The 17,209-nt window shown below is 42.7% G+C and overlaps 1 protein-coding gene across 1 annotated transcript in view; it reads left to right on the top strand.

Moving 5' to 3' along the window:
* The window catches only part of LOC145406748 (midasin), a 489,879-nt gene that overhangs the window by 430,565 nt on the left and 42,105 nt on the right, over positions 1-17,209 (top strand). The window contains exon 30 of the mRNA XM_080277847.1: positions 4,505-4,599. Coding sequence (XP_080133973.1) covers positions 4,505-4,599 — 95 coding nt within the window. The remainder of the gene's footprint in view (positions 1-4,504; positions 4,600-17,209) is intronic.

Below are 17,209 nucleotides of genomic sequence, written 5' to 3'. Positions count from 1 at the left end.
TCCTCACCTCGAAACCGTGTCTCGTCTTTGACTCATTGCGTCATCACATTATTCATTATTATATTTATTAACATAGTGCCCCACGAATCCTCGCCGCCTCCCGAGTACCATTCCTCCCAGTTCACCTCTTTACAGTTAGTCACCCACCAAAGTTGTATTATTGCTTTTCTTAATTATTTTTTGCAAATAGCTAGCCATATCTGACAACATCTCATGATATTCGTCATCCTTCCATGCTCTCGTCTTTGGGGGAACATACACTACCGCCATATCTCTCTTAACATTCTCTCCAGTTTCTAATTTCATATATATCACTTCAGCCCTGCCTTCTCCCAATTCCACAGTATCTACATTTATGTTGTTTTTCATTGCTATCATCACTCCTCCTTCCTTTTTTTCTTTTCTGTCTTTTCTCCACAGTTTGTATTTACCATCTCCCAAATGAACATCAATATCTTCTCTTAATTTGGTCTCTACAAAGCACATGACATCAGGTTCATGTTCTCACAAGAAATCGTTAATTTCGATCCTTGTCGATATGAAACCATCAACATTAGTATATATCACCTTCAAATTATTTTTGATGTTTTTTATACCCTCTTCTCTCCTACTCTCTGTCTGTACCACTTCCTCAACTTCTGATCTTTCACAGCCATCCCTCTTAGTCTCCTTCACTTCTATTTCCTTAAATACCACTTCCTTACTTTCATATCCAATACTCTCCAAAAAAAAGTATTACATTCTTCCTCTGTCCTCTTATCCTTTTTTTCCTTTACTTCTTCCTTTAATGATTTTAAAACTTCTCGTTCTTCTTCATTCAGATCTTTTCTTATTATAATATTTTCCATCCCTGCCTCTTTGCTTAATTTCCAGGTCACTTTAAGTATCTCATTTATTACACTTTCTGATGTAAACTTGACTCTCATTGGTCTTGTTTCCCCTTTCTTATAAGGCCCTATCCTCCGTACATCCTCAATTTCTTTTACCCACTTGTCTCCTTTGGGGTCAATCTTGCCTAATATTCCTCTCACCAGGTTCATGTCTCTCTCGAGTCTTACGAACCTAACCTTTTCTTCCTCTTCCCTGTTTCCAAATACTACCACACATCTGTTCCTTTCTACAGTTTCTCTCACTATTTTCTCTTTTTTCTTCAGTATTTTCACTACATTTTCTTCCATTTTTTTCATGTTCATTTCCCTTTCTTCCTGGATGATCTCTCTTAAGCTGACCACTTGTTTCTGTTCTTCTTCTATGTGTGCCCACTTTGCCTTATGTTCTTTTACTACGCTACTCACCTTCTCCGTTTTATTAGTACTCTCTTCTAGTTTCCTCCTCAATTCGACTTTTTCACGCTTCAAATTTCTAATCTCTTCATTCGCTATCTCATTGGACTGGATCAGACTCTGTATGGTAGTATCCGTATTTTCAGACACATCCTTTATCACTAGATTCTCTACTTTCTTTTCAAGTTCACTAATCCTCATAATTAATGTTTTAACCAGGTCCATGACATTGGTCTATCTATCTATCTATTGCCAGACGCCTCAATCCCGTTTGGGGTGGCCACAAACAAATCGCCTCCAAGTCGCCCTGTCCCCCGCCATTTCACTACCCTGCTCCCAACTCACACCCCCCTCTCTCATATACCTCTCCACCCCATCCCTCCATCTCATCCTCGGTCTCCCCCTCCCTCTTCCACCCTCCACCTCACTCACATACACTCTCTTCGTCAGTCTTTCACCCTCCATCCTCTCCACATGGCCAAACCACCTCAGTGTGTTCCTCACAACGCTTCCTATCACATCCACATCAACACCACAACGCTCCTTTATATCCTCATTCGTCAGCCTGTCTCTCCACGTGACTCCACAAGCTCCTCTTAAATAACTCATTTCCACTGCTCTCACTCTTGACTTGTGTCCTTCCAACAACGTCCAAGCTTCACTTCCGTACGTTAGAGTTGGTATCACAATACTGTCATGTAGTAACTTTTTTACTTCCATGCTCACTTCCCTGTTTCTATCACTGCTTTCAAGGAACCAGCAACCTTTCTTCCCTGCTGTACCCTTTCAAGCACTTCACCCTCCAAACCTCCATCCTTACTCATCACACTACCCAAATACTTAAACGTACTCACATTTTCCAATTCCTCACCATCCAACCTCGCTATACATTCACTGACTTCACCTCTCTCAAAGACCATCACTTTACTCTTCCCTACATTCACCTTTAGGTTCCGTTTCTTACACACTTTCTCAAACTCATCCACCAAGCCTTGCAGCTCCCCTTCATCTTCACTCAACAACACAGTATCATCTGCAAACAACAGTACAGGGAGTTTCCAAACACTATCCTCTCTCACCAGGGCCACTCCAACATCCACTACCCTACCTTGTACCTCTTTTATTACCCCATCCATGTACAGATTGAACAACCATGGAGACATGACACATCCCTGTTTCAAACCAACTTTCAAAGAGAAAATTCACTTAGTTCACCATCCACACGCACTGCAGCCTTAGCACCATCATACATACTCTTCACAGCATTCAACAACTTCCCATCTACTCCATATATTCTTAACACTTTCCACAATCCTTGTCTATCCACCCTGTCATATGCTTTCTCCAAATCCATGAAAGCCGCATACAACTTCTTTCCCTTCTCTAGAAACTTTTCCACTAAAGATCTAAGAATGAATATCTGATCTACACAACCTCTTCCCTTCCTAAAGCCTCCCTGTTCTTCTCCAACTAATTTCTCTGTTCTTTCTCTAACTCTGTCTATAAGTATCCTACCATACACTTTTCCTATTATACTAAGAAGACAAATGCCCCTATGATTACCACACACTTCTTTTTCCCCCTTTTCCTTTGTACAAGGGAATAATTATACCTGACTTCCAATCCTCCGGGACTCTACCTTCCTCCCAGGCCAATCTGCACATCTTCCACATCCATTCTACTACTATCTCTCCCCCATGCTTCAGCATCTCACCACACACTCCATCAATTCCTGGGGCTTTCCCCATTTTCACTTTCTTTCATTGCTTCCACAACCTCTATCCTACTGATTTCTACCTGTCTTCTCACCTCCCTCCTTCTCCCAGCCATTCCCCAGCCACTTATACTCGCATTACTTCCATCCTCTACGTTCAACAATTCCTTAAAGTGTTCTCTCCATCTGCTCACTTTTTCTCCCTTCTCCACTAGTAATCTACCATGTTTATCTTTCACTCCCCTGCTAACTTCACTTCCACCCTGTCTTACTCTTTTCACTTCTCTCCAGAACATTTTCTTACAGTCCCTCCACTTTACACTCAAATTCCTTCCAAATTCCTGATCCACTCTCTCTTCTTACTCTCTCTTACTAATCTTTTCACCTCTCTCTTCCTTTCCACATATAACTCTCTCTTCTGCCTCTCAACTTCTTCCACGCCCCTATTTCTCATCCATTCATTGTATGCTTTCTTCTTTTGTGCCACAGCCTGTTTCACCTCTTCAGTCCACCACGCTGTTCCTTGCACCCCCCTCCGTCTTCTCTTCCTTCCACACACCACATCACATGCTGCACATATTTCTTCTGTAAATATCTTACACACACCTTCCACGTCTCCCATCTGCTCCAATTCATATTTGGTATTTGTATCAAATCCTTGAAATTCGAGTCCCTCATTGTTTACATTTTCGACCATGTTTGATGTTGGTTAAGTACCAAAACAACTGTTACCGAAAAAAACTACAAACATTCATGTGTACTCTAGCCAATAAATCTTTACATTTTTGGTAATCTATTAACTTTCATTATTTTAAATTTAAAACAAGACCTTAGGAGACAGGACAGACAAAATTCCTGAAACTACTTAAGGTTAACAGCGATGGCTGGGACGTATGCTCTCTCCGGCTGTTCGTTCATGTGTGCATGCATGCATGCATGTGTTTGAGTAAGTACATGTTTGGGGGGGGGAGATATTGTTTTTTACTTTTCTTCTTTTCTTACATCCTCTTCTGTCATTCTTTCCTTCATTCTTTCCTTGTCCTTCTGCCTACGAGTGGCTTTACACTCCCACTTCTGTCTTTCTTTCCTTCATTCTTTCCTCTTCCTTATGCCTGTGGGTGACTCTGCATTGAGTGACGAGCCAAATGGTTTCTTGTACACCAGGAAACCATTTACTGTGCTTGGTGGTAACCATATAACCAAATTTTGGCGCCTGGTGGTTTAGTGGGTAATTACGGCGCTCCAGTTGGATTGAGCCGGTGAAGGTTTATATCCAAAGGGTGGTTGGGGTTTGTTGCTCATGCAATGCCACACAGCGATGAGTGGGCTGGTCACTCTATCTTAAATATCAGGACCAACTTGCCTAGCCCCGGGCTTCTACGCTCCTCATGGGGCAACGTAGGATTGGTTGATTTTTTTTTTTTTTTTTTTTTTTTTTTTTTTTTTTTTTTATAAATGTGTAGCTTTTGCAATATCAGCATGACTAATGTGTGTGATATATTTGTAGGAGATCAGGACAAGCATGTACAACAAGGCCTGATGACCAAGGAGAGGCGGCAACAGCGACCCCAACCAGATGACTCACGCCACCCCAGGGACCAGGTCAGCCACCACCATATAAACTAATTCTTAACTTATTCACCATTTGGTCATAATTCTGATGTTGTTGTTGTTGGGTTACCCATGGTGTCATTGACACAAAACACTAGAAAAACGAAGGAAACCAATCGCCCTTTCCAGATCTAACCAGAGGTCTCCCACCTCAGAATTGTTGTGTGTCTCTATCTGTCTGCTACCAGTGCTACACAGTCTGTAAATATGAGTGTCATTGCATGTGTGGCAGCCTGGCAGTATGGACATGTATCATCTGTGGCATTACCTGTCGTGTGTTTGTATGTTCTTAAGTGTTGAGTGATGGTCTCAGTATAGACTCAAGTGTACTCTGTCTGTTCTGTTTAGCTGGACCTCTGATTTGTGGATGGTTGGTGGAGGGCAGTTGAGGACCATGCTTGGCCTAAACTACTTAGGGCCATGTTTGTGAGTGAAGTGTGTATGTGTTTGTTTATATATGTTTCTGTGGGTGGATGGAAGTGTGTATTGGAATGGTGTTATGTTATGTTATGTTATAAACCATCAGGGAGACCTCTGTCTATGAGGGTTTAAATAAAAAGTCAGTGACAACTTAAACAAATAACTGTACACTACTTTACTTGCAAGATCTTTATTCATTACATCGCAGAAGTAGGTTCTTTTATATATGAAACAGGTGGGCATCAGGAAACTTGTATCATATCGCATCATTCATAAAGTCTCCAGCGTGCTTGCATGCATTGGTCTTGGTCACCTAATGGTGGCCCTCCACACTGCTTGATGTGTGGCAGCCTCCCTACTCAGTCCCTGTTCCCAGAGGTCACATTCTGTGACCTCTTAACCTAACTAAAATCACTTACAAACTTACCCAAACAAGATCAGTCAGAGACTGCTGCTAATAGAAAACATGCTAAATAAGAACAGTTATGTTACTAAGCTGTATTTTACATGTTAATGTAAATACATATTCTTAACTTATGATACAACATCTTGGAGTACATCTTGAACTGTGTCACTTGGTAACTTAACCCCCTGGACACTGGGCTGTTCATACTGCCGTCATCCTCTCAGTATGACAGATTTTCCTAAAACTGCCGTTTTCAAACCTTAATATCTCTGAAAGTATAGCAGTTAGGGAAACAAATTAAAAACCACATTACACAACAACTCTTCTTCTTGCTAATAAAAGCATCCCCTGTAAGGACAAGAAGATGATATGTAACTTTTGGCACACGAGGCAAGATGTATTTGTGCATATGCACAAGGCCGACTTTGGCTTCACTCGCAACATGATAACTTCTCCATTACTAGATAAACTAGACACAGTTGCATCCAAGGCTTACCTAATGGCACTATCACTGAGCCCTTTCCTAGTACCCTTGGACAGCTTGGCAGGGGTGGATGAGGCAAGGGGTCCACATGAGGCGGGAACAGAATCAGACAAGAGGTTTAAGAAAACATCATCCATCACCTAGCAGAGTCACATAGACAACTGAGGTATGCTTGCTTCTGGTGGGGGGAGTCTATCCCAACCCTTTGGCGATGAGATCAAGTGGCACTTCAAACTGTGGCACGAAAACACTTGTGGTTACATCCGTCACCCTGCATCCCCAGACCACCAATTTCACATTGGATATAACCATTCCCCAGTGGCTAGGGGTTAAACTACACTAGAATCTTAAATTTAGTGTGATTAAATTTGAACATCTTAGTTTTTTATGGCACATCAAATATTTACCAAATTGCAGTTTTTTTACCACAGACTTGCAATTTTCAGTGGGTCAAGGCTGGAGTTTGGGACTCAGAATGTGTGTAGGGCAGTATGTAAACACAGTCTGGCTATATATGACTGAAAAATTACAGCCACTAATCAAAACAAATGGTCGTCATGAAAGATCATCTGCTGAACTGGTTCTTTTTGCAGTGATTCAGATGTAAATTACATAAAAGTTAGGAACAGATTCAAGTTAAATGGGTTGTATTTGTATTTACCTTCAAAATTTTGCTGTTAAAAATTTATTAAGTAAAGATAAGATCTGCATAACATGAGCTGCGTCATTAACGGCGTGTATTGCGTCAGCTGTTAACATGGACAAGGAAGCAGTCTCACATGGGTCAAGGTTGCAGGCATTGGATCTCTAGCCCAGCCAAAACACGTGAATAGTAGCATCGTATATCACTCATTATACAGGTATAGCATCAGCTTTCTGGCATCAGATGGTTTGACACCTCTTTTAATCTTAACAAAATTACAGGAAGGCACTTGAAATTCCTGTGCCTGCCAGCCTACTTTACTGGGTGAGTAAAGATAGTGTTGAGTGTAGCATATGATCACATGGATTGTTGACACTATATCATGGTATACATTCTGGCCTCATTATGCAATAGGGTTGCGTGAAGTGGAGACCAATTGCCTAACGAATTACAATGAAAGCTTGATTATCTATGTTCAGAATATCCAGATTTTGGCATATCCAGATTGTGACTGAATGATACAGTGGTACAGTGATAACGAAATTATCTGTATGCTAGCTCCCTTTTAAACAGCGAGTGTCTGGTTACTAGCGAGCGAGCCATAGGTAAGTATGAGTGAGTCTGCCCCTACCCGAGCCTCCTGCTCATGACCCTCCCCCGAGGGTAGTAGGGTGGAGTTTGATGAGGCGATTGATAAGAAAGGGAAACCATCACCTGGGAGATGTTCTTGTTTGCTCATTCGCTAAACGTATACTTTAAGCAGTAGAAACACCTTACCAAAACACTTATTCCTGGTAGTCTGTTATATTTTTTTTATCATTTCTGGGGTGGCAAATAAACGTTTCTTGTTGAATCTGTTCCCTGTTGTTTTTAGCTGTTCCGCTGTGACTGCTCGTTTGATTCGTCAGCGCAGTGGCGGAAGGGACTGTCCTAAGTGTTTAACTAAACCTAACCTAACCCAGCTTAACTGCACCTAATAATTTAACCTAACCCAATATGACCTACAGTTGGGAAATTGGGAAATGAAATCCACCTTTGAGTAGTTGAGTAAGCTTCTTCTATTATGCTGGGAACAAACAATCATAGGTACAGCTTAACCCCTCAGTGGCCATAGGTTCAGAAATTTGCGTGCTCCCCTGGTCGGCCCCAGGATCACTTTATCAAGTTTTCAGATGTGAAGAGAATTGTCTGGCACACCTGGCAGTGTGTATCGTAGCTTCCTAAACCCAGCCTGTGATTCGCGGAAGAATTAATAAAATTACAATGCATGTGCCATATGGACAAATACATCCGAGGTAAAGTGGCTGCCTGACTGCTTGGGATGGTAGCGTAGGGTCATGTAAACATACCAGTGACCTTTATTCCCTTCCTATAATTGTTCACAGTTTTTTATAGCTCACAGTAACTCGACGTTATTGGCACCAGTACGGTAAAACATTGTTCAGCACTGGGGGGTATTAACCCTTCTGGGCATCTGTTGGGTGTGTTAGACCCGATGCTATGGAAATCATGTAATAACTGCATGGGTTTAGGAGAAGCGCGGCTGCCCACTCCAGTACCTTCAGCATTTGTCTATAGTCTCACCAATCTAAAACCCAGGTTTGGGTGGAGTCTAGCCGGGGATTTCCCGGCGTACAGCGTTGCCTTGTTTCCTATACTCTCATTGGCTAGTGGCTGACCTGACACCGTTAGAGTTCGTCCGGTCCCATCTCGCCACCTGGCCTGACATGACTTCACCCACTTCTGTGTGTGTGTGTGTGTGTGTGTGTGTGTGTGTGTGTGTTTGTGTATGTGTGTGTGTGTAAAGACAAACTAGTTTAAGTTATAAATATAATCAAAATAATGAATTTAAAAGTCGCATTCTCTCTCTCTCATATAATTTATGATTTTTTACCTGGTTATAGCCTTTAAATTACACTCTACATATTAAAACTTAGACTTTCTTTCCACACCACCCAAGAGGTAAAAGTCACGGCGCGTTTTTTTTTTTTTTAAGAGGTTTCCCCGATAGGCCTATTCCTCTTCTCTTACAGCATGCCTTTTCTTGGGAGACGTAAACTCTGGAGAGTTGTTTTCTTCATTATCTCTTGCTTCTCTGCGTATTGCTTCAATCCTGCTCTTGCTAAGTCCTGTTGCTGCAGCTGTTCGATGAATTGCCCTTGAAACATCATCGAAAATTCCTCCGTACTGCTTCTCCTGCAGAAAATACTGGCTTACGTTGAAGGCCATTTCTTTGGCTTGACTATGTAGATGCGAGCGAGTTGGCGTAGCTGCCATTGTGTCTGCATCAACATAGAAAGTGAATAGTGGAAGCACCTGACAGAAGCTTAAATCTCCCTCCAATGGATTAACTCCCAGTATGGGCCTGGTGTTGCCGCTCGTGAGTGTTTTAACTTATTTATTTCTATTAAGAAAATAGCGTATGTTCTACTGATTCCTTCAAATTATATTATAAACGTAATTGTTACATTACTTACCCAACTTAGAACTACCGTGAAAGTCGGTAAAAGTAACTACATATTTTTCAGCACCACTGTAAAATATGTATGACACGTTTCTTTATTGATGTACAAGAGCCATATGCATTACACGTTTACCTTCCTTTTATATGCTAGAATACTTACGTTTATATTGTATTAGTATGTGTGTACCTATCTGTGATGCCTATTACATATATAACAGAATCTACTCATCGCTCGTTTAGGAAGTATGGCATGGCTGCACCCAGCGCCAGACCCCACCCAAACCTGGGTTTAAGATTTGTGAGACTATAGTAGTAGACAGGGAAGGTAGTGTCACTTGGCTCTTTCTGTGTTTTTTTTTCTTATATCTATTTTGGGGGTACAGTTGCCTCAAAGAGTTCCAGTACCCCGTGTTACCCCCTGTCAAGATGTGGCAGCATCGCGGTAGTAGCGTAACTATCTATGAATGAACGGCCATTGGTCTTGTCAGAACGGACGTGAGTGGTGGGTATGTATTCCAGACGCCATAATGGCTGTTTATATTATGTAAATAGGGGAGTGATTATAATATGACCAGAAACAACATTTATTTGGCTCATGTTAATAAGGAATGCCAATACGAATATAAATGCAGCCAAAGTGACAAAAGATGTATTGAAAGATGTCGCAGTTATAGTTATCATACATCAGCCACCCTAAGTATACCTTTACGTGTGAAACATTAGCTGTGTCTCATGGATCTCCGTGTAGGACAGCTTCAATGCCTTTATAAATCACTGAAAATATGGAATCGCGGGACGCAGAAATTAATATAGACTCTTATCGTTATCAGCGCCCCTATCACTATCCCCCACTATATCGCACTTAATACCTCTCCCGACCCAACCGGCCCCTCTCTTTACATCAGTAAACAAGCTTGGCAAAGGGCCGGTCAGTGTATGTCGTCACTCAGAACGCCAGTATATTAATAATAATAATGATAGGCAATGACTTGGTATACACCACCCCAGTCTCTCTCTCTCTCTCATATGACATCATCACATCTCTCATGTTCCATTGTTTATCAGAATATCTATCCATATATGTTTCCATTATATGGATGATGTATATTCCATAACATATTGGTGTATTTCATAATACATCATACCCGGTGATTTGTCACCAAGTGTGCTTCATTTCTCCGAATCCTAAAGGACCTTGTTCCTACTGAATCCAGCTGCCCAAGCTGTGAACCTCAGTATCCCTGCTTGTCATACGAGGCGACTAAAAGGGTTGGTGGTGGGTTAGTGCCCCACCCCGTAAAAAGAACTAACTAAAAAAGCGAATAAAGCGCCTCGGACCCGGACGGACCATACATTGACGACTAAGGAACAGACAAAGGACATTCTTAGGGTAGGAACGTGGAATGTGAGAGGAGTGAATGATGAAGTGAAAGAGAGAGAGATTGTTCAGGTGCTTGAGGATGCAAAAGTGGATATATGTGGATTGACTGAAACTAAATGGAAAGGTGAAAGGATGAGAGAATGGGAATATGGTTTAGGTATATGTGCGGGAGTCAATGAGAATGAGAGGGCAAGAGAGGGAGTATGTCTGATGATAAGCAAGAAGTGGAAGGAGAATATAAGAGAGTATAGAACAGTGGGTGCAAGGATTGTATGGGTGAGGATGAAAGTAGGTATACAAGCATGGGCGATTGTATGTGTGTATGCCCCGACAGAGGGTCGAGTGGCAAGAGTGAAAGATGAGTTTTGGGCGAGAGTAGAAGCGTGTATGGACAAGTTTGAGAGGAGCGAGAGAGTACTGTTGATTGGAGACATGAATGGCAAAGTTGGGAATGTACGAGTGGATGGAGTGGTTGGTCAGTGGGGTGTGCCAGCTGACGTAGATGGGAATGGTAGTGCTTTGGTGGACATCTGTGCTGGTAAGGGGTTGGCAATAGCCAACACCTACTTTCAGCATAAGATGATCCACCGGTATACATGGAGAGTAATGAGGAGGATGGATGGTGAACTTGTTAAACGAAAGGCAATGATAGACTTCGTGTGTGTGGATGAGCAAATGAGAAGACAAGTGTTGGATGCAAGAATGTGGAGAGGGTGGGGGAATGGAGTCTCGGACCATCACTTAGTGAGGGCCAAGGTAGAGCTGCAAAGAAAGTGGTTGAGGAGACGAAGGGGAAGACAGGAGGAAGCAACTCCTGTGAGAAAGAGTGGAGAAATTGCAAGATAGTGAGAAAATGACAGAGTATAAGAGCATAGTGGAAGAAAGGTTGGGAAGGTATGAGCTAGAGCAGATGGAAGGGGTGGAAGACGTATGTAAGATATTCACGGAAGAGATAGGCGCAGCGTGTGAGATGGTTTGTGGAGTGAGGAGGAGATGCAGGGGTGTGCAAGGGACAGCATGGTGGAATGATGAGGTGAAACGAGCTGTGGAACAAAAGAAGAAGGCATATAGTGAATGGTTAGCGAGTAGAGGTAGGGGAGAAGGTGAAAGAGAGAGAAGAGAGAGGTATATATGAGCAGGAGAAGGGAGGTTAAGAGACTGGTGTAGGAGAGTAAAAAGAAAGTGGATGAAGAGTTTGGGAGGAATCTGAGTGTGAAATGGAGGGAGAGTAAGAAATTGTTTTGGAAGGAGGTAAAGAAAGTAAGGCAGTGTGAAACGGGAAATAGTAGGGGAGTGAAAGATAGGAATAATAGATTGTTGGTGGAGAAGAGAGAGAAACTGAGGAGATTGAAGGAGCACATTGAGGATTTGTTGAATGTAGAGAGTGAGAGCAGTGTGAGTATAAGTGGTTGGGGAATGGCTGGGAGAAGAAGAGATGAGAGGAGGGAGGAAGAGATCAGTAGGGCGGAAGTAGTGGAAGCGATGAAGAAGATTAAGTTGGGAAAGGCCCCAGGAATTGATGGAGTATGTGGTGAAATGCTTAGGTATGGGGGTGAGATTGTTGTGGAGTGGATATGGAAGTTGTGTAGATTGGCTTGGGAAAAGGGAAGGGTTCCAGAGGACTGGAAATCAGGTATAATTGTTCCTTTATACAAAGGAAAAGGGGAGAGAGAAGTATGTGGTAACCATAGGGGTATTTGCCTACTTAGTGTGACCGGTAAAATATGTGGTAGAATACTCATTGATAGGGTTAGGCATATGACAGAGGAGCTAGTTGAAGAACAAGGGGGATTTAGGAAGGGAAAAGGGTGTGTAGATCAGATATTTGTTCCAAGATGTTTACTGGAGAAGTATCTAGAGAAGGGAAGGAAAGTGTATGCTGCCTTCATGGACTTGGAGAAAGCTTATGACAGAATAGATAGGCAAGGTATGTGGAAGGCATTAAAAATATATGGAGTGGAGGGGAAATTGTTGAGTGCTGTGAAGAGTATGTACGAGGGAGCTAGGGCTACGGTGCGAGTGGATGGTGAGCTGAGTGAGTTCTTTTATCTCAATGTGGGACTGAAACAGGGTTGTGTGATGTCTCCATGGCTGTTTAATATATACATGGATGGGGTTGTAAAGGAGGTGCAGGGTAGGGCAGTGGATATGGGGGTGACTCTAATGAATGAGGGTGAGATTTGGAAGCTTCTGGTGTTACTGTTTGCTGATGATACAGTACTGTTGAGTGAAGATGAATGGGAGTTGCAAGGTTTGGTGAATGAATTTGGGACAGTGTGTAGGAGGAGGAATCTGAAAGTTAATGTAAACAAAAGTAAAGTTATGGTTTTTGAGAGGAATGAAGTCACAGAGTGTGCAGTGAGGTTGGATGGTGAGGATATGGAGAATGTGAGTGCATTCAAGTACTTGGGTAATGTGATGAGTAAGGATGGAACTTTGGGGGATGAAGTGCGTGAAAGGGTACAGCAGGGAAGGAAGGTTGTTGGTACACTGAAAGAAGTGATGAGAAATAGGGAGGTGAGTATGGACGTTAAGAAGTCACTGCATGATAGTATTGTGATTGCTACCCTGACGTATGGAAGCGAGTCAAGAGTGAGAGCAGTGGAAATGAGTTACTTGAGAGGAGCATGTGGAGTGACGTGGAGGGACAGGTTGACGAATGAAGAAGTGAAGGAACTCTGTGGGGTGGATGTGGATGTGGTTGAGAAGATTAGGAGAAATACACTGAGGCGGTTTGGACATGTGAAGAGAATGGAGAATGAAAGACTGACTAAGAGGGTGTATGTAGGTGAGGTGGAGGGAGGGAGAGGGAGAGGTAGACCAAGGATGAGGTGAAGGGATGGAGTTGAAAGGTATATGAGGGAGGGGGGAGGTGAGTTGGGGGAAGGTTAGTCAAATGGTGGGTGACAGAGCGACTTGGAGGCATTTTGTCTGCGGCCACCCTTTGCGGGATTAGGGCGTCGGGCTATAGATAGATAGATAGATTATTATTATTAATTTTAATATAGATAATAATAATAATAATAATACCTGTTGTTATTATTATTATTATTATTATTATTATTATTATTACTGTATTATTATTATTCTTATACTGGCGTTCTGAGTGATGACATACACCAACCGGCCCTTTGCCAAGCTTGTTTACTGATGTAAAGAGAGGGGCCGGTTGGGTCGGGAGAGGTATTAAGTGCGATATAGTGGAGGATAGTGATGGGGGCGCTGATAACTATCTATCTATCTATCTATTGCCAGACGCCTCAATCCCGTTTGGGGTGGCCAGAAACAAATTGCCTCCACGTCGTCCTGTCCCCCTCCATTTCACTGCCCTGCTCCCAACTCACACCCCCCTCTCTCGTATACCTCTCCACCCCATCCCTCCATCTCATCCTCTGCCTCCCCCTCCCTCTTCCCCCCTCCACCTTACTCACATACACTCTCTTCGTCAGTCCTTCACCCTCCATCCTCTCCACATGGCCAAACCACCTCAGTGTGTTCCTCATAATGCTTCCTATCACATCCACATCCACACCACAACGCTTCTTTATATCCTCATTCGTCAGCCTGTCTCTCCATATGACTCCACAGGCTCCTCTTAAATAACTAATTTCCACTGCTCTCACTCTTGACTTGTGTCCTTCCAACAACGTCCAAGCTTCACTTCCATACGTTAGAGCTGGTATCACAATATTGTCATGTAGTAACTTTTTCACTTCAATGCTCATTTCCATGTTTCTTATCACTGCTTTCAAGGAACCAGCAACCTTTCTTCCCTGCTGTACCCTTTCAAGCACTTCGCCCTCCAAACCTCCATCCTTACTCATCACACTACCCAAGTACTTAAACGTACTCACATTTGCCAATTCCTCACCATCCAGCCTCGCTGTACATTCACTGACTTCACCTCTCTCAAAGACCATCACTTTACTCTTCCGTACATTCACCTTTAGATTCCGTTTCTTACACACTCTCCCAAACTCATCCACCAAGCCTTGCAGCTCCCCTTCGTCTTCACTCAACAACACAGTATCATCTGCAAACAACAGTACAGGGAGTTTCCAAACACTATCCTCTCTCACCTGGGCCACTCCAACATCCACTACCCTACCTTGTACCTCTTTTATTACCCCATCCATGTACAGATTGAACAACCATGGAGACATGACACATCCCTGTTTCAACCCAGCCTTCAAAGAGAAAAATTCACTTAGTTCACCATCCACACGCACTGCAGCCTTAGCACCATCATACATACTCTTCACAGCACTCAACAACTTCCCATCTACTCCATATATTCTTAATACTTTCCACAATCCTTGTCTATCCACCCTGTCATATGCTTTCTCCAAATCCATGAAAGCCGCATACAGCTTCTTTCCCTTCTCCAGAAACTTTTCCACTAAAGATCTAAGAATGAATATCTGATCTACACAACCTCTTCTTTTCTTAAAGCCTCCCTGTACTTCTCCCACTAATTCCTCTGTTCTTTCTCTAACTCTGTCAATAAGTATCCTACCATACACTTTTCCTATTATACTAAGAAGACAAATGCCCCTATGATTACCACACACTTCTTTTTCCCCTTTTCCTTTGTACAAGGGAATAATTATACCTGACTTCCAATCCTCCGGGACTCTACCTTCCTCCAAGGCCAGTCTGCACATCTTCCACTTCCATTCTACTACTATCTCTCCCCCATGCTTCAGCATTTCACCACACACTCCATCAATTCCTGGGGCTTTCCCCAATTTAACTTTCTTCACTGCTTCCACAACTTCTATCCTACTGATTTCTTCCTGTCTTCTCACTTCCCTCCTTCTCCCAGCCATTCCCCAGCCACTTATACTTGCATTACTTCCATCCTGTATGTTCAACAATTCCTTAAAGTGTTCTCTCCATCTGCTCACTTTTTCTCCCTTCTCCACTAGTAATCTACCATTTTTATCTTTCACTCCCCTGCTATCCTCATTTCCACCCTGTCTTACTCTCTTCATCTCTTTCCAGAACATTTTCTTACAGTCCCTCCACTTTACACTCAAATTCCTTCCAAATTCCTCATCCACTCTCTTCTTACTCTCTCTTACTAATCTTTTCACCTCTCTCTTACTTTCTACATATAACTCTTTCTTCCGCCTCTCAACTTCTTCCACGCCCCTATTTCTCATCCATTCATTGTATGCTTTCTTCTTTTGTGCCACAGCCTGTCTCACCTCTTCAGTCCACCACGCTGTTCCTTGCACCCCCCTCCGTCTTCTCTTCCTCCCACACACCACATCACATGCTGCACATATTTCTTCTGTAAATATGCTGCACACACCTTCCACATCCCCCATCTGCTCCAATTCATATTTGCCCAATCGTTCCTCCAATTCTCTCTTATACTCTGCCTTTTTCTCATCCTCTTGTAATCTTTCCACTCTCCTTGCAACAACTCCTTCCTCTCGTCTTTCCCTTCTTCTATTTTTCCATCTTACTTGGATCCTAATTCTGGCCACCACCAAGTAGTGGTCAGAAAGTCCACTCCCCCAACCTCTATAAGCTCTTGCATCCATTACACATCTTCGCATGCTTTCATCCACACACACATAATCAGTCATTGCCTTCCTTTCATTCAGTTTACCACCCACCCTTCTCATCACTCGCCATGTATACCTGTGGATCATTTTATGCCTGAAGAGGGTATTGGCTATCACCAACCCCCTCCCAGCACAAATGTCCACTAATGCACTGCCATTCTCATCTATCTCAGCAGGCACATTCCACTCACCAACTATTCCATCCACCTTCACATTCCCTACTTTACCATTCATATCACCGATCAAAAACACTCTCTCATTCCTTCCAAACTTTTCCATGCACACTTCCACATTTGTCCAGAACTCTTCTCTCACTCTGCTAGCACGATCTTGCGTTGGCACATACACACACACAATCGTCCACATTTGTATTCCAACTTTCAACCTTACCCACACAATCCTTGATCCAAGTGATCCATACTGTCTTATACTCTTCTTCCATCTTTTACTCACAACTATACATACTCCCTCGTTTGCGCTCTCATTCTCATCTACTCCTGCATATATACCCCGTCCATACTCCCATTCTCTCACACTTTCTCCTCCCCATTTTGTTTCAGTTATTCCACATACATCCACTTTCACACCCTCAAGCACCTGGACAATCTCTCTCTCTTTCACCTCATCATTCGCACCTCTTACATTCCATGTTGCCATTACCAAGTCCTTTGTCCAGTCCTTGGTCGTCATCGTTTGGTAAGAGTCTATATTAATTTCTGCTTCTCGCGATTCCATATTTTCAGTGATTTATAAAGGCACTGAAGCTGTCCTACACGGAGATCCATGAGACACAGCTAATGTTTCACACGTAAAGGTATACTTAGGGTGGCTGATGTATGATAACTATAACTGCGACAACATTCAATATATCTTTTGTCATTTTGGCTGCATTTATATTCGTATTGGTATTCCTTATTAACATGAGCCAAATAAATGTTGTTTCTGGTCATATTATAATCACTCCCCTATTTACATAATATAAACAGCCATTATGGCGTCTGGAATACATACCCACCACTCACGTCCGTTCTGACAAGGCCAATGGCCATTCATTCATAGATAGTTACGCTACTACTGCAATGTTGTCACATCTTGACAGGAGGTAACACAGGGGGTATTGGAACTCTTTGAGGCAACTGTACCACACCCAAAATATGGCCCCTTTTTTTTTTTTGCCTCTGTCACAGTAAACGAATGTGCCAGAGGGTTGTGGTGGCCACAGCAGGT

Source organism: Coenobita brevimanus, chromosome 71 (assembly GCF_032717465.1).
Source record: "Coenobita brevimanus isolate Jiangsu-jjx chromosome 71, ASM3271746v2, whole genome shotgun sequence".
Lineage (NCBI taxonomy): Eukaryota > Metazoa > Arthropoda > Malacostraca > Decapoda > Coenobitidae > Coenobita > Coenobita brevimanus.
The sequence above is the reverse complement of the archived record's forward strand: the minus strand, read 5'-3'. Positions and strand labels throughout refer to the sequence as shown.